We start from the raw sequence: 26329 nt of genomic DNA on the forward strand, positions 1-26329 counted from the left end.
AGGCAGGGGTTCAGTTTCAGACGTGTCGGATCCCCTTCCACCTCCATTTCAGCCTTTTATTAGGGATAATAATGCGCAGATCTATTTTGACACATATCTGCTGTCACCTGTCAGTCACACACACAGGGTTGGCGAATTGAGTTGGTGCCAGTACTGCAGAAAGATTGCTATCATTGCCGTCATTTTAGTATTAAAAAGAATAATAGCAGTCTTTGTGTAGTATTGATAATACTGAGTATTGGAGCTGAAATACCAGTATGAAAAGTAGCTAACTACACTGAAGCTATTTAATGGGAAAATATCTCTATATAACAATCAGATGAATACTAATTAATTATGTATTTAGAGCATTGATATTAATTTGATAATTATTTAATATTAATTTTTAGTAAATGCAATCTATGTAAAATGATAATAATTAAAATAAAATGTTATTTTATTAAAAATTTCTATTATATTTTAATTAATCTAAAGTAGTATTTTAATACTATTTAATTCTAAAGCATTAATTTAAATGAGAGTGATAACAATATTAGTAATAGTATTAATAATATTTAGTATTTTTGTCTAAAATGTTAAAATAATGAAATTACAAAAATAATCTAAATAGTTGTAATATTATATTGTTAGTAATATAATTTTGTATATCTAATATTTAATCTAAAAGAATAATTGAATGAAAATTTAAATTTTATTAAAAATTATTATATTTTATACTATATTGCAATTAAATTACTACTACTAATAAATTCTGCAATTAAAGTATTATTTTAAATTAGGGTAACAGCATTAATTTTCTATATTAATTTATTATTTAGTATTTACTAATCTAAGATTGTCAAAATGAAAATAAATATGAATAAAAAATTAAGAAATTAAGACTATTGTAAAAATTATAAAAGAATTATAAAATTATAATAAAGTAATTATAATAAAAATAGTAATTAAATTAAAATATTATTATATTATATTATATTATATTATATTATATTATATTATATTATATTATATTATATTACTAAAAATGCCAATTATGCAATTACAGCATTAATCTTGATATTTAGTTTTTATTATATAATAATTAATTAAATCGAAAAGTAATTTATTATATTATATTATATTATATTATATTATATTATATAATTACTAAAAATACAGATTCTAAAATTAAAGCATTAATCTTATTTGCCATTTCAATTTAATATTTAGTTTTTACTTATCTAAAATAAAAAACTACATTGAAATGTAATTTATTTTAATGTTATATTATATTATATTATATAACAAAAATACAAATTCTGCAATCAGAGCATTCATCTTAATTTGCCATTTTAATTGAATATTTAGTATTTACTTATCTGAAATTAAAAAATAATTAAATTGAAATGTAATTTATTTTATTTCAACATTATATTAAGTTATATTATGTTACTAATGATGCTAATTAATTCTGCAATTATATTATATTACGAATAATTATATTTAATTGTGCAATTAGTCTAATTTATTTTGCCATTGTACTTTAATAATAACTTAATACTGCTGTGCTTAGTAAATAAACCGTGCATCCACAAACAAAAAAACATTGCTGACATACAGTAAACTTCCAGAGTGCACCTTTAATGAGGCAGATGGAGTCTAGTGTTGCTAGCAAACCACACGACAAGCTTATACTAGCCATGATCAAGTGTTAACATTAGCTTTCACCCATACGTGTGTTACTCTATTTATGGTAGCGGCTCCTCACGTTCCATTGATTTACATGCAATTGCTCTCTGCCCCGAGCGACGTGCTCATCCTCTCTTTGAGCGCCGGCTGCTAATGATGACATTAACGTAGCTGGAAACCTTTTTGATTATAGCGGGGGCGTGAGAGCGCGTGGGACATCACCTGTGGAATATAGATGCGCTCCAAATGGAAGTCAACTGAATAATTGCGTTGATTTAACCGTGTTCTTCCAGGCAACAGAAGGGAGAAGAAAGAAGGAAAAGGCTGAAGCACATACGGATGTGTGGCATTTTTTCTTTGCACGGTACAAAAGCGATGACGTGCTGCCCGGAGGTGCACCTGGCGATTGAAAACAAAGTGATTGACTCGGGCCTCCAGATCGCCTCGGTGCCTTTGACAGATAGCGTCAAATACTGCCTGTGAAGACAGAACGCCCTTGCGGTAGTTAACATCCAGAGAGGATTCGCGCTTATTGATAGCTACACAAAAGGTGCTGAGCACAATGTCTGGCGAAGCCTCAACAAGCAAATAAAAATTGCTTTACTGAGCCCTCCAAAGGTGACAAAGAATGTCAGGCTTGCCAGAAGATTCATTTCTCGTCCTTTCAATTTATTCCAGTTAGAGTTTGTTTTTTCCCCCAGCTTTTGTTCTGAGCTGACGCTTGTGTGCTTCGAATGTTTTGAAAGCGCTAATGAAAATGGAAAATTGAAGGCATTTAAAAAGACGTTCTGGTCAATTAGAAAGCACAATGCGCTAATTGTGAACATACAGCAGCCGTAATTTAACATATACGTTACCGAGTCCTTGGGATCTTTGGCACTGACTGATGATGAAAAGGTTATGCTTTGCAAGTTCTCAAGTAGGCATTAATGCGTCTAGTGCAATAAATCACTTTCTTAATCAAAATTTGTCATGCTTTCCAGTAAACATAAAGCATCCTTAAATCAAGATAAATCAGTAAGTAGTTTTCAGTGAATAAATCTCAAATTAAATCTATTTTTCTTACCCTGTTTCCAGATTTTGGCAAATGCTTGAAACAAGATTTTGCCAACGTGGAAAGAAACATAATCTTTTGCAGTGTAGTTTCTTATTTAAACTTTTTCATGCACTTATACACCAACAGAGACTAGTGTAAAATGTTTGTAACGGTCTTGTCAGTTCATTTAAGGATAGTTCACCCAGAAATAAACATTGTAATTCCAAACCTATATGACTTTATTCTGTTCAACAGAAAAGTTGTGTTTTTGGTAGGGATGAAACGATCAATATTGTGATATTGCGACAGCAAAACTGTCTCAATATTATCATGGTCACATGACAATGAAACAACATAGGTCTTCGAGGCAAAAAGTGTAGTTTTTAAAATAGATTTAAACTTCTAATTCTAAGATAAAAGGTTGTTGCCATTATGCTTTGGCAAAGTGTTTGTCAAACTAACCGAAAGCACAATAATATGTAATATGGCTTAATATGGCCCTCAGTCAAGCCTGTTTTCACTGCTCATTTCAAAGCGAAGCACACACATTGTTGAGGCGATCAGCTCGTGATCCAGTGTTTTCCGCGCCTCAGAATGTCTCCATTCGCAGTGAATGCAGTGAACTCATTTATTGCATGAGACACGAGTTTAGCGTGTGTCTGGGAATGCAATGGCCACCAGTTATGCTTTATTTTTTTGGCAGATGATTTGTAGTGAAACTCGTTTTTATAAGCCTGTTTTCACTGAAGCTGAAGTTTTACGTCAAAATAAAAGCTTTATTGCCATTTACGTCAAAATAAAAGCTTAAAGGAGAAGTCCACTTCCAGAACAAAATTTACAGATAATGTACTCACCCCCTTGTCATCCAAGACGTTCATGTCTTTCTTTCTTCAGCCGTAAGGAAATTATGTTTTTTGAGGAAAACATTTCAGCATTTTTCTGCACATAATATGGTGCCCTGATTTTGAACTTCCAAAATGCATTTTAAATGCGGCTTCAAACGTTCCCAAATGCGGTTGTAAATGATCCCAACCGACGAAGAAGGGTCTTATATTGCTATAGCAGTCTATTATATGGAGAAAAATCCTGAAATGTTTCCCTCAAAAAACATAATTTCTTTACGGCTGAAGAAAGAAAGACATGAACATCTTGGATGACAAGGGGGTGAGTACATTAGCTGTCAATATTTGTTCTGGAAGTGGACTTCTCCTTTAAAAGTGCAGGATTAATTGCTGACAGCTAGCGGTTCAAATGGGTATCGTTACTGCTGTGCAAATTCAAAACATCTCTTTTAGGTGTAGAAATTAGGAAAGAAGTATTGTAATTTCCCTACTGTAGTGCAAAGCAAAAATAATATACCTATTCATTCTCATTTATTTTGGAGTGCAGTTGTTTTACAATATATGGCTATTACTGTCATTATTGTTGTTGTTATTATTATTATTATTATTATTATTAGTTTGGCTTCCTAAAACACCAGTGTAAATGTAATTTAGACTGAGGCAGCACAAATAAAAGAGGGTTGAGTCCCCTTTAAAGTTCAGATACAAGTCAATTCATCAGACTTTTTTCTGACGTAAGTTTTCTTAGACAAGAACATGGCTTGGAGCTCGCAATTTTGAACTCTTAATGTGCATTAGATAGAAGCATTTAACAAAATGTTTAATTTTTTCAACTTCTTCTTTTTTTTTTTTAAATATCGCAATAAATATTAGTATAGTGGACTTCATATCGCAATATTATTGTATCATGAGATTTTGACATTGTTACATCACTAATTTTTGGTTATGCTGGAAGCTATTTTTCATGTTATGATATACAAATATAATGGGACAAAATAACAAAAAGAAACATAAAGGTATCTTAAAAGGAATAGTTTAACCAAAAACGAAAATTACCCCATTTACTCATCCTCAAGCCATCCTTGCTGTTTTTCACTTTCTTCTTTCAGACAAATGCAATTGGAGTTGTATTAAAAAATGTCCTGGCTCTTCTAAGCTTTAAAATGGTAGTGAATGGGTGTTGAGATTTCAATAAAGTGCATCCATCCATCATAAAAAGTGCTCCACGTGACTCTACAAGGTCTTCTGATGTGAACGGATGCATTTGTGTAAGAAAAATATCCATATTTAAAAATGTATAAACTGTAATAGCTTCTGCTAACTATTGTACATGCATTCACAAGAAAGTGGCGTTCCAGTGGATGACGTACAACATTTTGTTTGCAGCGAGCCTAGTCTCCTCTTAGCTATTGATTCACTTCAGAAGGCCTACATTAACCACTCAAAGTCGTTTGAAGTGCTTTTTATGAGGGATGGATGTACTTTATTGGGGTTCAAAATCTCAGCACCCATTCACTGCCATTATAAAGCTTGGAAGAGACAGGACATTTTTTAAAATAACTCAGATTGTATTCATCTGAATGGAAGAAAGTCATATGTATCTGAGAGTGAGTCAGTCATTTTTGGGTGAACTATCCCTTTAAAAGTAGTCCATATGACTCTCATTCCAAGTCTTCTGAGGCCATTTGATAGTTTTGTGTAAAAAACACAAGTGGTTTTTCAAGAAAAAATATTGACTTCCACTCAGTGGAAGCATTCATCACTGGTGAGAGAAGTAGTGCTGTCTGATTTGTAAAAGAATCATTCTTTTGATTCTTTGAGCCAGTTCACAAGAGCAGTCTGAATGATTAATTCACAGATTGATCTGATCCAGCTCTTGAATTCAAGTCACGATCTGGTCACTGTTTATCGTGTAAAAGTATTGCATGACTTGGAACATAGTACACATGATTTTACATGTTATCCTCAATAAAAGATCAACTGTGATTTTCCCTTTTGTGCTTATGAGTTTGAGTGAACTATTCTTTTAAATTACATACCTTGCGATGTCATCTAATAGCCAGTTTTGTTTATCCGCTCAAGTGTCCGGTTTTACATAGATTGAATTAGTGTCTGCCAGCTGGCTGTGACCAAAAATATCATTATGCTTGCACTTAAGCTCGACAACTCTTCAGAAGATAAGAGTTTCTCACTGCTCAAAGGATTCCCTTCAGTGGGCTGAAATATGAGAGGAAACTTCAAATAGAAGGAGTGCGAGGTTGAATAATTGAAAATGATGAATGCATAATGCGTTTTAAGCAGAGCGGGATGAAGCCTATATAAAAGATGAAGGTCTCAGAGTGCAGTGGCCACGGCCACACCGTACAGGACATTGAATCTGGAATCAGTCGTTCGAATTCCCGGGACGTAATGCATGAAAAATAAGGTCGCCTTTTTTGATGCATAACTAGTCCATGTTATGTCCATGCTAGATTAAAGCAGAAGCAGCGACGTGTATTAACATTAATGCGTGGCACTTCAAATCTGCACCTTGTAATGACATCCCACCGGAGTTGGGTAAAGATGGACCGACCCAGTTGATTGTTGGCTGGTTGCTTTAGCGAGAGCATCATTAAAAGCAGTCCCTTCTCACACAGTGCATGAAATACAGCTAGAATGGAAAATGTTATGGTTGTAAGGTAATCAATAATGTTCTCTTATGTAGTCGTACAACAAAAAGAATACATTTGGTTGTTGTTGTTGTTGTTCAGATATCCCCTCAATGCCTTACACATCTTTAAAGTCAGCATACAACATATTTTCTTGTCTTCATAGTCTTTTAACAAAACTTGAAAACTTGCTCTGCCTTTTATACAACTCTCCTTTTCAGCACAGAAAACTGCTTGGCTAAATTTTTGGGTAGAAAAACCCAACTAGTCCTAGGTTTTTGCCCGATCTGAAAAAAAAACCAGTGCAGAAAGTTTTTCTAGAGAGTGAATATCAATAATTATCAAGAAGGGGCACCACTTTTAGTAAAATGCCTATAACTCCTGAACGTAATGGGATATCTCCACCAAACTTGGAACACTTTTTTAAGAGCTCATTCTGAGGTCACAAGACAAAAATCTTGGAGCTTGGCCACTTAGTTGTGCTATAAGAAGGAAAAAACATAAAAATGTTTGTACCTATGCAGCCATTTGTCCTATCAACACGAAAATTGCTGTGCACTTGGCCTGAAATGCGACAAGTGTCCACAGGGACATTTGCGTATCTCAAAAAAACATGTCCACCATTGGCCAAAGAATTTTGAGCACCCATTAGGCAAGGTTAACAGAGGCCGATCAGAACGAAGCAAGGTGAGTCACGGCCCACGGCCCTAAAGGTCTGTTAGAAATGTAAAAGGAATCGAGCACTGGAGGGCGATATCGCATTTTTCAAGGGCGTAAACGATTGTACATTACATGGTTTTCGCACATATGCATGATATTCATATCACATGATAGAACTTCTCATTCCGGACAACTTTGCCTCCAGAACCACTGCTGTCAATCAAATTGGTTGTTCAATGATTGAGCAGATGTAAAAACCTAGTCTAAGGTTTTTTGCTCAATCTGGGGAAAAACACTGCAGTACAATTCTCTGGACTCTCTAGATCAATAATTGTCAAAACAAATTTAAATTTACCCTTTGAGAAGTTATAATAGGGTCATTTAGAAAAGGAGTCCTGTCCAAATTTACCCAAAATCCTACAAAATCTAAAGAAAAACTCAAACTTCATGAAACCTAGTGAGCACATGCGACAGGTGATTCTAAACGAGCATGCAAAGTGTTAAGGAGATCAGACAACAGCTGGTGCTAAAACAGTCATAAACATTAAAAAAAAAAAAAAAAAAAAAAAAAAAACATTTTTCTATGGTAAATTACCTGAATTTGCTAAAAATGCTTTTTAAAGCATTGGTTTTGGTGGTTATAGGCTTGCTGAATAATGCATTTTTTCATATGTGCTTAAATTGAACCCTGCTGCTTGCAGTTATATTTTCAAATTTGTATTTATAATTATAAAATGCATGAATTTAACCCTACTGTGGGTAAAAGTTGCATCTGGTTTTTCACCACTGGGTTCAGATGATCTGAATCAACACAAGAATATCTTAATATTAAATGAAACTCCACCACTATGCTCTTCATGCTAGAATCCTCTATGTATTAAATATATTAATAAATTGGATATTACTCAGAAAATTTTTTTGAAGGTGTTTTCCTGAATTAATTTTATACTTTTATATAAAGTAAACTTTAAAAAGGTTTTTAAATTGCTCTATTATAGCATTATGACTTATTATTTGTTTCTTTAATTTACTTCTTACATTATTTTTTTTCTCAGAAGGCTTCACTTGATTTCTTTCACTACCATGTTTAGTGATGATAAAACAGTCAAATGGATTTTGAATAGTGTTTCATGTTGACTGTTCAAATTTATGTCTGAGCTGTTAAGGTCTATTAAGGTAATGCTCTTAAATTCTAATAAGTATTTATTTTATTTTTGTATTTTAATTTTATTAAAATGTATTTCATTATTTACATAATAATGTATTCTATGTAATTTATGAATTCTATGTAATCTGTTTTTTTCTCTTAATTCTATTAATTATTTTATTTTATTATTTAATAACATAATAACATAATTATTGAATTCTATCTTTTTTCTCTTAAAATTCTATTATTGTATTTTTATTATTTAATTCTTTACATAATTGTGGGATTCTAATCTGTTTTAATTTTTTTTTGTAGTTTTTTTTTATTTTATTTTATTATATATTTATACTTCCATATCATTTTGGCTCAGAAAGGGCTTGTTTACTTGGTTTTGTTTGTTGTGCCTCTCTGCCATATTTACTCCGTCTTTTTTCCGAAATCTGTCTTTCAGTTCCATGCGGAGGAGTTCTGACCACGCGCCGTGGGACCATTCTGTCTCCGGGTTACCCCGATCCCTATGACAACCATTTGAACTGCGTTTGGAAGGTCTTTGTACCGGAGGGAACTGGAATTCAAGTGAGACAAAAGTCTTTTTTATGTATTTTTTTTTAAAGTGTCTTCTGAAAATCATTGTGGATTAAGATTAGTAGAAGTGTGTTTGATTACCTTGCCAGAGGATTAAAATATTCTCAAGGGAATCCCATTATTATGAGTTTGCTTTGTTATTGAACTTTACATATTACTGATTATAAATTTTTTTACCTTCTTCACAACTTTTGAAGTTTAAGCATACTGCATTTTAAAGTGATGCAATTTGTTATACAGGGAAAAGTGTTCTTACTAGGGCTAGTTCATCCAAAAATACAAATTCTGTTATTAATTACTCACCCTCATGTCATTTCAAACCTGTAAGACCTTTGTTCATGTTCAGAATGCAACTAGGGCTGGGCGATAAATCATTAGTGATAATTATTCCATAAGATGAATTTCCTCAATGGACTGTTCTCACATTTCCAGGTTTCTCATAACGGAAGTCGTCATAGTTGGGTAAAATCTGAGAGCAATGAATGGGAGAGTACCACAAATATATTTTTTGCATTCCCATTTGCTCAAATAGCAAAAGAAAAACTACACAATAGCGTTTTCACGACTTTCAAGCAAAGGAAAAAAGTTGAGAGAGACTGATATCGGCAGTCAGAAGAGAGAACAATGTCAAATTTATTGCCCCTCCCATAGACGTGGGATTAGAAACACCCTTGCATAGTGTTAACTAGTTTTTTTGTAACTTGATGAAAAGGTGATATAATACAAAGTATAGTGTTATGATTGTACATACATATTTTTAAAAATCAAAATATAAAAAACTTTAAAGGATTTATGATGATGATAGATGATGAACCGTTGAAACGGGTCATCACATGCTTGTGAAAAGGGTCCATAAATGATAACAAGAGTTTGATAAATGTTCGATACAATATTTATGCAGCAAAGGCGGAACAAAAGAACGCTAGCTAAAGCGTTCCACTCGGACCGTTTATCCGCTTGGACCAAAGTTAAAACGGCGGCACGGTGCAAACTTACTAGGGCAAAAGCGTTGACTCGCTGATGAGTCTCGGTCATTAAACAGTGAGAGTGTGGTGAAGCACTTGAATTGAGTGTAGAACACAAATGACTCTGTTTATAGCCAGATGAAACAGCGCTGACAAACAGGAGAAACACTGTATGCAACAATACAGTCAGAAGGCTTTTAAATCTACAAATCGCCATCATTTACAATAGATTTACTGCAGTAGCACTAACTGCACAGTGGTATTGTTTCAGAAATGTGCCCTTTAAGGAAAAATCACTAGAAAAAGTGTGAAGAATTAAAAAAACTTGAAGTGTTTGTCATGTTCTGAACATAAAGAATATTTTAAAGCCACATATAACCATCTGGTTTTTACAACTTTCACATTGTAGCAAAAATCTGCGTTTAAACTTGAAAGTAATAAAAATTTGACATTTATCGTGATAATTATCGATATCGACTGCTATGATAAGTTTTTGGCCATATTGCCCAGTCCTATAGCAGCTGACACATTCAAGGCCCAGAAAAGTTGAATGAAAGCCTTACAAGTTTGGAACGACATGAGGCTGAATAATTGATGACCGACTATGAATTTTAGGGTGAACTATCCCTGTAATGCATTTTTCCTCTATAACATATTGCATCACTTTAAATGCAGTATGCTTAAGCTTAAGCATTTGTCAAATTCAACTATTTTAATGGTCAGCCAATATGGTCTTCAACGGCTGATAATAATTTACATTAGTGGCTCTCAACTGGTTTTGCTTTACATTTCACAGTACCACGATTGTTTAGCATTATCCTGCTTAGGCTGAACAATATGCAGAATTATTAACATGATATAAACTGAATAGGAAAATTGTGTAAATACAATAACAACAGCATAATTGTGATTCATCATCTGAACACATGGAACAAACACTGGACCAAATGTTGATTCAGCATTAGTCATAGCCAAGTGACAGATTTCACCGTTTGATTGAATACACAGCCTTTAATGTCAACAACAAAAGTGATGAGAGGTTTATAAGCCTATTTATTTAATTATTGCATGATTATATAATTATTTACATTTAGCATTGTTCCTACCTGACTAGAACTGGCTGATTTTACAATATTAAAATGTACATTTAAGTACATTAAAGACTCAACAACAAAGTAATTTATAATATTTTTGTGTATTTTTTTATTCTGTAGATCACAGTTGTGACTTTTTCCACCGAACACAACTGGGACTCGCTAGACTTTTACGACGGTGTCGACAGCAGTGCTCCACGACTAGGAAGCTATTCGGGTAAGATGGAAACCTATCTGTTTTTCTCCCTAAATTTGATATTGTTTTCCAAATAACCCAAGCACACCATGTTGACTTTAATATATTCTGCAAATACAACTGTTGTGCAGTCATCCCTGGTGTCGTTTTTGTTTTTTTAACACACGCTAGTCAGTCTGAAAGAAGTCAATGTATCGCATCTGTGAAATAAGACTATTTTTTTGTAACCTCATGCTGCCTGGCTTTCATCTAGAGATTTGTTTTGTCATCCAAAGCACATCAATATTTGAGCTGTGGTGGGATATCGTGGATCAACAGCTTTATAAGCAGCTGGAGTGAACTCTCCAAGTGTCAGACTTTCCCTGGTGAGGCTCTCAGGAGAAGTAGAAGACAGAATGATATCAGAGTAGCATTTTTACAACTTTTTTTGTAATGTGCTGGTATTCATTCATTTTGCATTATTTTTCTCTCTTTTTTTCATTTTATTTTATTATTTTATTTTATTTTATTTTATTCACAACTTTTTTGTGTTGTGTTGGTATTCATTCATTCGTTCGTTCATTTTCTCTTTTCAGCAAAGGCCTCATAAGTCAAAGACAGATTTTAATTATTTTCTGCCATATCCTCATTTTATTTCATTTTATTTTTTTTGTAATCTGTTGGTAGGTTGGTATTTATTTATATTTTATTTATTTTCAATTTTTATTTTATTTTTCATTTTACATATTTGTTTTGTCTTGTATATTTTATTTTCAGCAGAGCCCTCATTATTTAAAGACAGATTTTAATTATTTTCTACCATATCCTCTCAACTATTTATTTTATTTTATTTTATTTTATTTTATTTTATTTTATTTTATTTTATTTTATTTTATTTTAATTTTATAACAATTTTTTTGTAATGTGTTGGTATTCATTCATTTATTGAATGAATCATTTATTGATTCATTCATTTTTCTCCTTTTTTTAATTTTTTTTTTATTTTCATAAGCCAGCGACAGATTGTAATTATTTTCTACCATATCGTCATTTTATTTTAAACTTTTTTTGTAATCTGTTGGTATTTATTTATATTTTATTTATTTATTTTACATTTTACATATTTTTTTTTCTTATATATCTTACTTTCAGCAGAGTTCTCAGAAGTGAAAGACAGATTTTTAATATTTGCTTCAATATCCTCTCAACCATTATACATTTTTATTTTATTTTATTTTATTTTAATTTTTTTAATTTTATTTTGTTTTGCTTTGTTTTATTTTATTTTATTTTTTTTATTTTTTTTTTATCACAACTTTTTTTGTAATGTGTTGGTATTCATCCATTCATTCATTTTCTCCCATTTTTTAAAAAGATAATTTATTTTCATATTTTTCTTTTTTAGCAGAGGCCTCATAAGCCAACGGCAGATTGTAATTATTTTCTACCTTATTGTCATTTTATTTTATTTTAAACTTTTTTCGTAATCTGTTGGTAGATAGGTTGGTATTTATTTATATTTTATTTATTTATTTTACATTTTACATAGTTTTTTTTGTCTCGTATATTTTACTTTCAGCATATATATTTTTACTTTTCTATTTTATTTTATTTTTTATTTTATTTATTTATTATTATTATTTTATTTTATGTTTTTTGTTTTATGCTTGTTTTTTAGCTTTACAGACATTTTTGTCTCTTTGTAAAAGTTGGCCATCAGTGTAGCACTGGTGACTCGAATCGGCAGAGCCCTCAGAAGTGAAAGACAGATTTTAATTATTTGCCAGCGTATCCCCTCAACCGGGCGCGAGCGTCGCATCAGCCACACAAAGCAAAATAAATATGTGCTGACCTTAGCGGGTGCCATCCCTCTCAGACAAAGCATTAAGTATTGTTGACAGTTTGACGTTTAATCTGCTCGGAGGACAAATGAAAGATTAAAGGAAGTTATGGGATGGGGACGCCTTGTGCATAAAGAAGGTGAAATGGCTGCGGACAAAATATGCTTGGATGCTATTCGCGTGGCGTCGCCTGCGGGAAATATGGAACCACCTCGGTCTAAATTCCCCCTGTGGTTAAGGCTGCAAGTATAATGCCTGCCTCTATTCGTCACAACCTCTTTAGCACTGAACGTCAGCGGCCGCTCGACAAATAGCCCATCATCGAGATTCCAGAGTGGCTACAGAGCATCGCTCCGCTCGATGGAGGTCACCGCAGGTTCACAAAACTGCAATAGGTTTGATCTGTCTTGTTGTGTGCCCAGCTGTAATTTTACAATGATTGACCCAACTTTAGCGGTGACGCCACTTAATCTGTAGACCTTGCGACTCGATAAAGCTGCTGACAGTCATGACAGAGTTGAATGACAACCGTAGAAGCCTAGTGAAGGAATGTCACAATCCCACCAGGATTGACTGCAGGAAACTGTAAGAAACAATGTGCTGTTATGCCTGTCATGCAAACGAAAATTATTTTCTAATGTGAATTCCTCTAGGGACCACCATTCCACCCCTGCTGAACACCACGTCCAACAACCTGTTCCTCACCTTTCAAACTGACATGAGCGTTTCTGGAGCTGGTTTCCACCTGGAATATACAGGTATGATGACTGTTCACTTCTGCAGTGAAACCACAAAGCACGGTTTTCTATGGAAGCTTACATTTCTTCTGATTTTTTTTCTTTTTTTTCAGAATTCTGAGAAGTTTTTCAGAAGTTTATATCTTGCAGTTCTGAACTTACTTCCCACCATTTGATATTTTCCTCAAAATTCTGTGTTTATATCTCACAATTCTGGAAGCTTAATATAAAATTATAAATTATAAAAATAATAATAATAAAAGATAAATGTGAATTTAATGAATTTTTATCTCACAATTCAGATTTTTCCCCTTTCTTTTTTCCAGAATTTTTTATTGTAATTCTGACAACAAATTTCAAGTTGTGAGGGGGAAAAAATCTGAATTGTGAGATATGAATTCAGAATTCTGAGAAAAAAAAAAAAACAACAGAAGAAAAGTCAAATATAATGTGAGATATAAACTAATAACTGTAAGAAAGAAATATGACTTGCAAACTTGCAAAACTTTTTGCCACAAAATGTAAAATAATAATAATAATTGCTATAAACTCGCAATTGCTCAAAAAAAGTCAGAATTGTGAGATGAGTTGCAATTACCTTTTTTGTTTAGTTATTTTTTTTTTTAATTCTGTGACAGAAAAAAACAGTTCTTGCAATTCTGTATAAAAAATTAAAAAAAAAAATTTAAATTGTCAACAATTATTGGATTTAAAGAGGTCATCGGATGCTAAGTTCACTTTTACATGTTGTTTGAACATTAATGTGTGTTGTCAGTGTATGTACAAATCTACCCTATAATGATAAAAATCCATGCAGTGGTTTTTCATTAATCTGTAAAAAGAATATCCCCTTTTTCAAATCGAGCCATTCTCAGATGCCTGTCGTTGTGGCGTCACACCCACAGAGGCCGCTCCCATGATAGTTGATTGACATGAGCTTTTTACCTCAGATCAGCTGTAACAGTCCGCCCTCTTTGTTTCGATGCCGGAGTAGGGATGTAAGTTAGACAAGAATATCTCCGATTGAGCGATTGAGGTTTTGTGTTGCTGGATGTAATAATGATTGTAGGGGTCGTCATTTACTCCCGACATCTGAGCCACTGAAGACGCAGTAGATTACGTTCTTTGTGAAGGGAATGCGGCTCCTGATCTACATATATCCGTCTATGTTCACACGAATCATTCGTGATCCAGCTTCACTTACAGCAGAAGTGAATATAAGGGTTTTTTTTTATGAATCTTTGTGATCGCCTTTCCTAATAATGTGCTAGTTAGCAAGTTTAGCAGCTAAACGCGGTTAAATGTGGCTAAAGTAAACAGGCTCGTCACTCCACAGACAGAAGAGAGCGGCGGGGCGAGCAGAGCTCATTTGCATTTAAAGCAACCAGACCAGAATGAGATGATTGTTGCAGAGCTGATTTTGGCAAGATAAAAAGGGTGTTGTTTTACACAACCATTGAGAATTTTTAACCAAAGTATATTATAGAGTTGTCATTAAGACCTTAAACAATCATATCAACATGTGGAAAATGGGCATCCGATGACCCCTTTAAGTACAGTTATGTTATTACAATAGTTTATTATATAGTATAGTATTATAGTATATCTTAATTTTTTTTATAATTAGAACTAAAATAATAACATAAAAAGCAATTGTATTATCACAAATTATTATTATGAAGTGTTGTCTGCAATATATATCAAAATAATCATTATTTTTTGACAGCCCTGGACTGTTAATAAATAATTTAATAGCAATAAAAAACAATTAAAAGTGTAAAAGTACTATTTATATAAATATAAATATGTTTGTTTTCCTGCATGTAATTTGAGCATTAACCAACATCTGAGAGCTGTAAACATGTGAACATGGTTTTAAGGTGTTGAAATATTAACTTAAAGTCTTAGGGTGTATTTCAAGAAAATATTTTATGTCAAAGGGGTTCAGCTGACAAAGAAAGTTTGGGAAACCCTGCCGCAGGGGACCGAAAATGAATTGCATTGAACTGCAACATGAATCACACAACATTTGTTATGACTCATTGCTCTCGCGGGGCTGCTTTGCATCTCGTAGTGTAAACACGGATCAATTCCATTTGTGTTGGGGAACGTTCTCATTCTGACAAATGAAGAGAGTGTCCTGTGTCCTAAGCAATAGGTTTGGACTCCTGCCCAGAACCTCAAACCCCCAGCAATGGTGTGAAAGTGGGCGACCGCTACTTCGTGGGTGATGTTGTCTCGTTCCACTGCGAACAAGGATACACTCTAAAGGTGGGTGGTTTCATATCATAATAGGGCAGTGATAGCTTAGCGCTCTCAGCTTCAAATCCTCAGAGACATTTGCACTCACTCTAAAAAGGTTTTTGGCTGCTCATTTTGGCATTTCGCCATTGTTGCTTGTGTAATTGTCAGTGCGTTAAACAGGAGAACATCTTTCAGAAGAGTGACATTCAATCAAAAGGTGCTCGTTCAGTTATGAGCACTCATATGTCCCAGGAGTTGGTTTTTAGTTTAACTTTCGTTTTTCTTTTTGAGGGATGCATTAAAATGTCTTTTTGCTACTTTTTTGTGTAGATTTTTTTTTCTCTTGTACCAGACACAGACTTTTTATCTTCAAAATATCAAAATGCTTCATGAAATATTGAGATTTTTTAAATTATGATAATCTAAACAATTCAGTATTCAGTATTTCAGTATTTTTTTTTAATATTAAAATAAATGGCATTGCCATTGAAATGCCTGAGTTATAATATGATGCCGGTGATGTGTTAAAAGGAAAAAGATGCATTTGTGATACATTTTTCTGTAATTTTCAATTTGTGATTTTGTAAAATTATGTAAATGTGAAGATATTATTTGTGTGCTTTAAGGTGCACGTGCTTAGCATGTTCACAATGAAATTATGCAAAAAATGTGAAAATAACTTTTATTTACAATGCATGAAACAGTAGCTATGATATTTGCATTAGCATGTTCAAAATTACATTTTTGTAGCTGTAATTTTGTCAAATTGTGCAAATAGTGTAAAAAAAAAAAATATTTGCTTGGGTTTTATATAGAATGCATTAAATTAATCTCTATGAAATTAGCGTTAGTGTGTTCGAAATGTCACCTTTTTTAGCTGTAATTTTGTTAAAGTATCTAAAAAGTGATATTCAGAATTATATTTCTGTGACTGTAATTTTGAAAAATTGTAAAAAAAAAAAAGGGTAAAAAAAAAATTTAGTTGTGTTCATTTACAATGCATGAAACACTAGCTATTAAGTGGAAATAAATATTTGGTTGTTTATTTAGAATGCATGAAACAGTAGTTATGAAATGTTACTTTTTTTAGCTGTAACTTTTTAAAAATATCTAAAAGTGTGAATATAAATATTATGTGCATGAAACAGTAGCTGTGAAATTAGCCTTTGCATGTTTAAAATGTCATTTTTCTAGCTGCATTTTGTAAAAGTATGCAAAAAGTGTGAAAATAAATGTTTAGTTGTGTGTATTTAGAGTGCATGAAACGCTAGCTACGAAATTAACCTTCACATCCTCAAAATGTCACTTTTTTTTTTTTTTAGCTGTAATTTCGTTAAAATATGTAAATAGTGTGACTATAAATATTAAGTGCATGAAACAATAGCTGTGAAATTAGCCTTGGCATGTTCAAAATGTCTTTTGTTTTGCTGCTTTTTGTAAAATTATGCAAAAAAATGTGAAAATAAATATTTGGTTCTGATTATTTAGAATGCATGAAACAGTAGCTATAGAATTTGCCTTAGCATGTTCAAAATGACATTTTTGTAGTTGCTTATTGTAAAATTATGCAAAAAGTGTGAAAATAAATATGATTTAGTTGAGTGCATTTAGAATGCAGGAAACGCTTGCTATAAAATTAGCCTTAATATGTCCAAAATGTCATTTTTTGAAGCTGTAATTTTGTAAAATTGTGCAAAAAGTGTTAAAAATAAATATTTAGTTGTGCTTATTTAGAATGCATGAAACACTAGCTATTAAACTAGCCTTAGCATGTTCAAAATGTCAATTGTCAATTGTGTAAAAATTGTGAATATAAATATTATGTGCATGAAACAGTAGCTGTGAAATTAGTTTTAGCATGTTCAAAACGACATTTTTTTTTTAGCTTGTGCATGTAGAATGCATGAAACAATAGCTATGAAATTAGTCTTAGTGTGCTAAAAACGTTATTTTCTAGCTGTACTTTTGTAAAATTATGCCCAAAAAAAGAAAATATTTATGTGTGCATTTAGAATGCATGAAACAATGGCTGTTAAATTAGCCTTAGTGTGTTCACAGTGTAGTTTCTGTCTATAATAATGCAAAATGTGTGAAACTATTATTTCATTGTGCTATATGAAATAAGCTGCAGCGTGTATAAAATGTCATTTCCACCGCATGTGTTAATTGTATTTCAGGTAAGAAAACAAAAATTACAGTTTTTTTGAGATGCAAGTGTACTGACATTGAGAGACAAACTAGTGAAACAAAAAGCAATGTACAGAGGTGCCAGTAGCTGAAGAAGCACCTTAAAGTTTCGCGTTTGATTTTCTGTTCTTCTGTGCGCTTTATTAGATTCATTCACAGTGCCAAGGCTTTGTTATTTTTGCCCTCATGTCGTACGTGGAAGAGCACGTTGAATGATACATTTCCTATGAGTGATTCATCTTCCTTCGGAATTGGTGAGAGCTTCTTGGAAAAGTCAATATCTTTCTTCATTTCCACTCGTTGCAGGGAAGTGCATATATAACCTGCATGCCGGGGCCTGTCAGAAGATGGAACTACCCAGCGCCCCTCTGTCTGGGTATGTTTTATTTGCACTCATTTCTTCTCGTTTGGCCTTTTCAATGAGAGCATTACCACTGCTTTACTTCTCCGTAATCGCAATTCTTCAAATTAGTGTCTCGCAACAACCTTATGTTCCTGTTAGTTGAGGAGTTTGTGCCGTTCCATCTTATTTGATTTCGATGTAGCAGCTGTTTCATCACCGAACGCAGAGAGATCGGCCGTGGTCTGTAAGAGCTCTATTTAATCAAATGGACTATGAAAAAGCTTTCTTCGGGCTAGATCTTTGAGGTCCTATTCAGTCTAATCTTCCTTTTTCATTTTCTCTTTTGTTGAAATCTATTAGCCTTAAACCCTTCTTCCATGTCTCATGATTTCTCGCGGCTATAACACCATCGCTCACGAGTTACTGGCCATCTAGCTAATGCTCTTCATCCAAAGTGACTTACAGTCCGCTAATAGCAGCGGCAGACGCCGCAGGACCTCAAGTTAAGTGGCCTGTGCAACTATGCAAAAGAGCAGTGCAAGTTTACTTCTAATAGACTAGATATGTCTGGAGATGAATGCAAATGTAGGTATTTCTTTAACACAAGTGCCATTAAAACATTAAAACTGACACGAAAAGTGACTTTAGTATTGCTATACAAGTACTATGCCCTGTAATATTTTTTAATGGAGCTGAGCTAACATGAACTACCAAATATTTTATTTTAATTAACAAATGATAACAAAGATGAATGAGTTTTTACAGATAACTTTCACTGCTGCCTTAAAATTAAGTTCAGTCAACTCAAATAAGTTTAGTCAACTTGAAATATTAAGATATACTAAGTGACAACTTTAATATATTTGAGTTTGTTGAGTAAAATTTTGGTTTGTTAAACTTTGCCTTAAAATTTTAAGTTGAATCAACTCAAATATCCAAGTTGTCACTTAATACAACTTAACATTTCAAGTTGACTAAACTTTTTTGAGTTGTCTGAACTTAAAATTTTAAGGCAGCCATGTAACAAGTTGACTTAAATTGTTTTTTACAGTGTAGGTCTTCCACCTTGATCCAGAAAATAAAAAAAATAATTACATATCAATGCAAATTTCTATAGCTGCAATTTCAGACATTCATTATTTATATCATCTAAAGTTTTGCGTGAACTATGTATTTATTTATTTATTCATCAAATTCCATTCCATTTTCATTTTAGCCCTAGTGAAAAAACTAAAATGTATTTGAAATACATGTTTATATATATATATATATATATATATATAAAGAAATGTGCATTGTGCAGTAAACAATTACTTCAAATAAAGTTTATGTTAATAAAGTGATATGTCAATAAATATGGTTTTGAAGTATACTTAGTATTAAATAATTTTTTTTTTTTTTTTTTTTTACATTACAGCTTTCCTTGAATTTAGAAATTTAATTTGGATTTGAAAGACAAGCTCAATTGAATTTACAGTCCTGAATTTGTGCCTTTTCATCTCATTTGATTTCAGTGTAGCAGCTGTTTCAAACCAACCATGGAAAATAGAAATGTCACATTTGTGACCCTGGACTACAAAACCAGTCATAAGTAGAACGGGTATATTTGTAGCAATAGCCAACAATACAATGTATGGGTCAGAATTATTGATTTTTCTTTTATGCCAAAAATCATTAGGATATTAAGTAAAGATTATGTTCCATGAAGATATTTTGTAAATTTCCTACCATAAACATATCAAAACTTACTTTTTGATTAGTAACATGCATTGCGAAGAACTTCATTTGGACAACTTTATAGGCGATTTTTCTTAATATTTAGATTTTTTTGAACCCTCAGATTCCAGATTTTCAAATAGTTGTATCTCGAATAAATATTGTCCTATCAAACCATACATCAGTGAAAAGCTTATTTATTCAGCTTTTGAAAAATTGACCCTTATGACTAGTTTTGTGGTTCAGGTTCACATATGGAAATTCACAGTTTATGTCAAGTAATGCAAATATTCTTAAATATAAAAAGGCATAGTTGTGTTTTCTGAATCCACGCTTCTAACAAACATTCACAAACAGCATTGCAAACTTGCATGGTTGGAACTACAGCTCTTGACCTGGTTAAAATTGTAGTTTCTTTGTTACTATGATATATTGACTTTAAATACGCAATGTATTGCAATCACTTTCATTCCATGTATATACAAATTTCATTAAAGCTGAGACTCAAAGCGCCTTTATAAAGAGTGTGTATGTTTACTTGATCTAGTACCAAGGGAAAACCCACAGTATAACAGAGAACAAAAATAGCAAGGCAGATCTCAAATGCCATGTTTGTTATTTACAGCAATAATCTAAGACTAATTTGATTCCAAACTGATTAATTAGCAGAAGTATCACCCACTACACCACCTGCTTGAGGTCAATAAAGCGTGGCTCAAACAAATGTGCAACAAAGTTTGTAAATTTTGGTAGTTAAGCAAGTTACTTTGTTGTTTGGGAAACCCCTAAATAATTAAATGGTTACATTTCTTTGTTGTTGTTTTTTTTAATTCAAATTTCATTCCATTTTAAGTCTAGTTCCTAGATTCCACAATTTAAATTTGAATTTAAAAGTTAAGCTCAGTTGAATTTAGAATGCTGACTTTGTGCTCTTTCTTCTGATTTGATTTCATTATAGCAGCTGTTTTACACGACCATGAAATATTGAAATGTCACATATAGAAATTAACAATTTTTATAATTTAATGTTAATGCAAATATATAGTCTGTATGATTTGTTTTCATATGTTTTCATACAACTTACTTAATTTATTTATCGTTTTTACCCAATTTTCATTCCATTTCCGGTCTTCTTCCTTAAATTCATGAGCTGAATTTGGATGAAAATGTAAACCTCAATGTAATTTTGAATATTACACAACTCCGACTGGTGGCGTTTGGCACGGCCGTGGCTGAAGAGTGACACTTGAAGTTTAATTGATCCGAGCTCCTGCAGTGTAAACAGAAGATTCAATGTTCTCTATTGACATTTCAATTGCTGTTCTAAAGTACTGTAAATGTACACAGCGAGTCCAAGAGGCCATTCATTACACGTTTGCCAATAAGAAGAGTGCAAACACAACCTAGCGCACAGGGAGATATGCAGACACTCCGAAGTGAAATCAAGGGGATGTACGTCAGTCTTACTTGCTTCAATATTGGCCTTTCAATCCCAGCGAGTTTTGGTGGTGTTAATTTAAAAAGTCATTATGCGAAAACATAACCCACGTATCATTTTCTCCGAACCTCAAAATGAACGCAGCACATTTCTTCCATTAGCATTTGAAAGCATTTCTTATTGCACATCATTGCATTGTTATTTATATGTACCAAGAACACGAGGGTTTCTTATATGTGCAAATGAGTTCATTTTGCATATCACTAGATTCTATAATGGAGTTTGGACTTGATGAATATCTGTTTGATAATTTCTTATTGTTCCTTTGTGTATCCGTTCCCGGTGTTGAATTGTGTGTGATACAGTATTGTGTACATGGCGTCTTCACTGACTCTGTGCATGGCTGCTCTTGTCTTTTAAGCCGAGTGCGGGGGATTCCTGTCGGACCTGAATGGAGTCATCCTAAGTCCCGGCTTTCCTGGAAATTACCCCAGTGGGCTTGACTGCAACTGGACAGTTAAACTTCCTGTTGGCTTTGGTTTGTATCCGGCAACTTTTGAGTATCATTTATTTTATTTTCCCCAAATAAGATGTCATTTATTCCTTAGTTATTTATGTCTCTTGACAGAATTAGATTAATAGTACAATCTCCTGCTTAGATGTTTTTCTCAAATCAATTTTTCTCAAAAAATTCTCCCAAGACCAAATGACCTCAGATGCTGTCATCGTTTAACTAAAACTAAAACCATAACCATTAAAAACATTTTTGCTACTTGAAATAAAGTAAATGTTACACATTAAAAATTGTTAGTTGATTTTATACCATTTTATTTAGTTTAAGCTGAAGTACTAAAATAAAAAACTAAAACTGAAATAAAAATGAGTAAAAACCAAACAGACATAAAAAAAAATTACTAAATTACTACGATTAAATGAAACAAAATTACTAAAACTTTGATTAAAATGAAAACTAAAAAATAAAAATATATTCAAGTTTATTAATAACTAATTAACAAAATTATATTGACTAGATGAGTAAAGTTTGTGAACTTTGAAGTTGGCTTGAGAAACCCTAGCCTAAAGTTTGAAACAGTTGTAAAAACTTGAAGTTTAAAAGTTTAGATAGATGTTGAGAGCATTTTGCTAACATGATTTAGCACATTGCTAATACAATTTAACATGTTGCTGTTGTGTTTTTCTAACTTGATTAAACTCTTGCCCGTATGTAGCAAATTTTAAAATGTTTTAGGATTATTAGCATGTTGTTGGCATGATTAGCATGTTACTAGTATAATTAGCATGTTAGTATGTTGCATGTTTTAACATGGTTGGCATGTTGTTAGCATGTTTCTACCATGATCACCATGTTGTTAGCATGTCTTTATCATGAGTAGAATGTTGCTATCATGTTTTTAGCATGATTAGCATGTTATTAAAATATTGCTAGCATGTTTCTAGCATGATTAGCATGTTGTTAGCATGCTGCAACCAGCTAAAATCAATTGATTCAGTAAAATCCAGCTAAAACCAGTTGATTTAGCAAAACAAAACATCTAAAAACCAGCTTATTTAGTGAAAAAAAAACAGTTAAAACCCATTAATTCTGCAAACCTAAAAACCAGCTAAATCCAGGTGATTCAGTAAAAGCCAGCTAAAAACAGCTCAAACTAGTTAATTTTGCAAAACAGCTAAACCTGCTAAAACCAGCTGATTTAGCAAAAAGCCAGTTAAAACCAGCTGATTTAATCACAAGAAAACAGCTAAAACTAGTTCATTTAGCAAAACAGCTAAAACTAGCTGATTTAGCAAAAAGCCAGCTAAAACCAGTTGATTTGGTTAAAAAAAGCTAAATCATAGCTCATATCTATAACCAGTTTAGCAAAAACTTCCCTGTTGCAAAAAAACAGCATATACTGGTTAGGTAGGTTTTGATGCTGGGATGCTGGTTTATGCTGGTCCTTTGTTAATTTATGCTGGCTCTTTGCTGGCCCTTAGCTGGTTTAAGCTGGTCCTGGACCAGCACTTGACCAGCTAAGGACCAGCAAAGAACCAGCATCCCAGCATCAAAACCTACGAAACCAGCATATGCTGGTTTTTTCAACAGGGTTAGTTGGTTTAAGCTGAAAGTAGCTGGTTTAAGCTTGCTTGGTCTTTTAGCAGGTCTCCTAGACTAGTCTGACCATCTAAAAAGTTCCTAAAACCACTTTAAAACCAGCCTGGAAGACCAGCCAATGCAGCCAACCAGCTTAGGCTGGTTTTGTTTTGCTTGTTTTGTTTTTTTTTTCAATAGGGAGTTGTTAAGCTTTGCTATAGCAATAGACAGCTTAAATACACTAAAAGTCAAAAGTTTTCACCCCCTTAATGAAAGTCTATGGGATTTTGTGTGGATTTGATAGTCTGGTTTTCAAAAACCATAAGCCGGATCAGTAAGAAAAGATACAGCAACTAACTTCAGAACAGTCTGAAGGTCTGACCCGAGTTTGGTGGTTGTAACTAAATTTTGGCTCAGAAGAAGCAGCAGCATCTTAAATAGCAGATCATCAGTAATAAAACTGACGGAATAGCAATGATTTATAACAGGAATATTGTGTTTCTCAAAGCTGCAAGTCATGGTTTGTTTTGTTGTCAGAACTTTATTTTGAACCTTTAAAGTTATCTTCAGATAGCTCATTGTTAAAATGCACCATATCTCTCCTATTGTTTATGATCCAGGGATTCACCTGCAATTCCTCAACTTCTCCACTGAAGCTGTGCACGACTACCTTGAAGTCCGTAGCGGGACGCTGGACTCGGGCACGGTGATCGATAGGTTCAGCGGGCCCGTTGTTCCTGAGTCTTTCTTCAGCACGACCCACGAGACCAGCTTCTTCTTTCACAGCGACTACTCGCAGAACAAGCCCGGTTTCCACATCACCTACGAGGGTAAGACGGATTAGACCTGCCCACGGCCATTACTTCCCCTGTCGATATGGACACACACCATTGGATCCCTTTCTCACAATAACAGGATAGGGAATATAACCAATTGTTCTCTTCAAGTTCAGTCAAAGCCCTTTTTAAAAGCAAGTCAGTCGATCTCGGGAACATCCACAGCAGCTACTTTCTAGTCAGGCTAGTGCGGCTCCAAATGCAAAACTACACACTTCCAAAGTTGGCTAGTTGGTGGGTTCCCTGAACGACTGATTGGTCTTAACGAAAAGCCCTGTATAATTAGGCTGGGTTTGGGAATGTGTACAGATGTTGCTGTGGTGCTTTAAAGAGGATACATTTAGCTTTTCTGAGACCCAGCTTTTCTGAGAGGATTTAACCCTGCAAACAGCCAAAGCACAGCATGCTAATTAAGAAACAGCCTTAAAATATTAAAATAAAAAAATACATAATACCGGTCAAAAGTTTGGAATAATTAAGGCTTTAATTTTTTTTTTCCCTGAAATATTAATAAAGTATTCTGAAATATTATTACAATTTAACATATCTGTTTTCTATTTTAATATGTTTTAACATTTAATTAATTCCTGTGATCAAAGCTGAATTTTTAGAATCATTATTCCAGTCTTCAGTGTCTCGTGATCCTTCAGAAATCATTCTAATATGCAGATTTGCCACTCAGTTATTGTCAATTATTATTATTAGTGCTCAAAAATTAATAATGGTACTTATTACCAATGTTACTAACGTTGCTGCTTATTTATTTATTTAATAATGGAAACCATGATGTGATTAATAGAAAGTTTAGCATTTATTTCATTTATTCTTTTGTAAAATTAGAAAAGTCTTTCACTTTTGATCAGTTTGTGTTCTTGCTGAATTATGTATTTTTTATTTTATTTTATTTTATTTTATTTTATTTTATTTTATTTTATTTTATTTTATTTTATTTTATTTTATTTTATTTTTACCCCAAACTTTTGAATGGTAATGTATCCCAGTTTCTACACAAATATTAAGCAGTAAAACATCACAGGAATATATTAAAATGTTTAATATATTACAGCAAAAATAAATACTATATATATATATATATATATAGTACTATATATATATATAAATGTTTTTTTTCATTTTACTAATATTAAAACGTTGCTGCTTGCTTATTTATTCATTTATACATTTATTTATATTTTTTAATATAAATAAATGAAATTTATTTGCAATTTTGAAAACCGTGAAATTTTTGCATTAATTTAGTGTATTCGTTGTAACATTGTAACATTTCTCTTTTGATCCATTTAATGTGTTGTTGCTGAATTATGTATTTTTTATTATTTTATTTTATTTTATTTTATTTATGTTTTACCCCAGATTTTTTAATGGTAATGTATCACAGTTTCCACCTAAATATTAGGCAGTAAAAACATCACAGGAATAAATTTCATTTTTAAATATAAATTAAATTATAATAATATTAGCAATATTTTACTGCATTTTTGATTAATTATTGTGAGTGATTGTGAATGAATTATGGTAAGCATAAGAGACTTCATTTCAAATTTTCAAAGTGTTTTTTAATTGAAAAGTGCCATTTTAATGCAATTTGTCCTATAAAAGTCGTCTGTGTGGTATATGAATTGATCGTAGTACAGTATGTGTAGCATGACTATAAAAACCCCTAAGTGTTACATTTTAGTATGCAACTTCCCATTTGTGCCATGGACATGAAATTGTGCACCTTGCTGATGCGCAAAGGTTTGCTTTTGCTAAATGATTATCCTGTTTTCACCTGGCAGCCTCCCAGAAAACCCCAACAGCACGTCAATGCCCCAAGAACCGCTCAGAAGCAACTGTATTGTGTTCTCGAATCTATTTTTAAATTCCACCCCTTGTGCCTTTCTGGTTTACACAGCAGGAATCTGTCAGTATTTTGACTTTATGATTCTTGAACAGTGAGATGTTTCTCGTCCCTTGAGAATGACTTTGGGTTTTTGAAGTAAAAAATAGAAACTCTCATCCTCAGTGAAACCGCTTCCTTTGACACAGCACACCAAGGATCTCGCTTTTCAATA

General features: G+C 32.8%; 1 protein-coding gene across 4 annotated transcripts in view; it reads left to right on the plus strand.

Annotated features, from left to right (window-relative positions):
• The window catches only part of csmd3a (CUB and Sushi multiple domains 3a), a 352779-nt gene that overhangs the window by 209999 nt on the left and 116451 nt on the right, over positions 1-26329 (plus strand). For 3 of the 4 annotated variants that reach the window (XM_051131369.1, XM_051131372.1, XM_051131371.1), the window contains exons 35-41: positions 8453-8577; positions 10766-10862; positions 13315-13419; positions 15551-15669; positions 18136-18205; positions 21748-21864; positions 24039-24248. In XM_051131369.1, coding sequence (XP_050987326.1) covers positions 8453-8577; positions 10766-10862; positions 13315-13419; positions 15551-15669; positions 18136-18205; positions 21748-21864; positions 24039-24248 — 843 coding nt within the window. The remainder of the gene's footprint in view (positions 1-8452; positions 8578-10765; positions 10863-13314; positions 13420-15550; positions 15670-18135; positions 18206-21747; positions 21865-24038; positions 24249-26329) is intronic. The other variant, XM_051131370.1, reaches the window with a different exon arrangement.

The sequence above is a fragment of the Labeo rohita genome, chromosome 16 (genome assembly GCF_022985175.1).
Source record: "Labeo rohita strain BAU-BD-2019 chromosome 16, IGBB_LRoh.1.0, whole genome shotgun sequence".
NCBI lineage: Eukaryota > Metazoa > Chordata > Actinopteri > Cypriniformes > Cyprinidae > Labeo > Labeo rohita.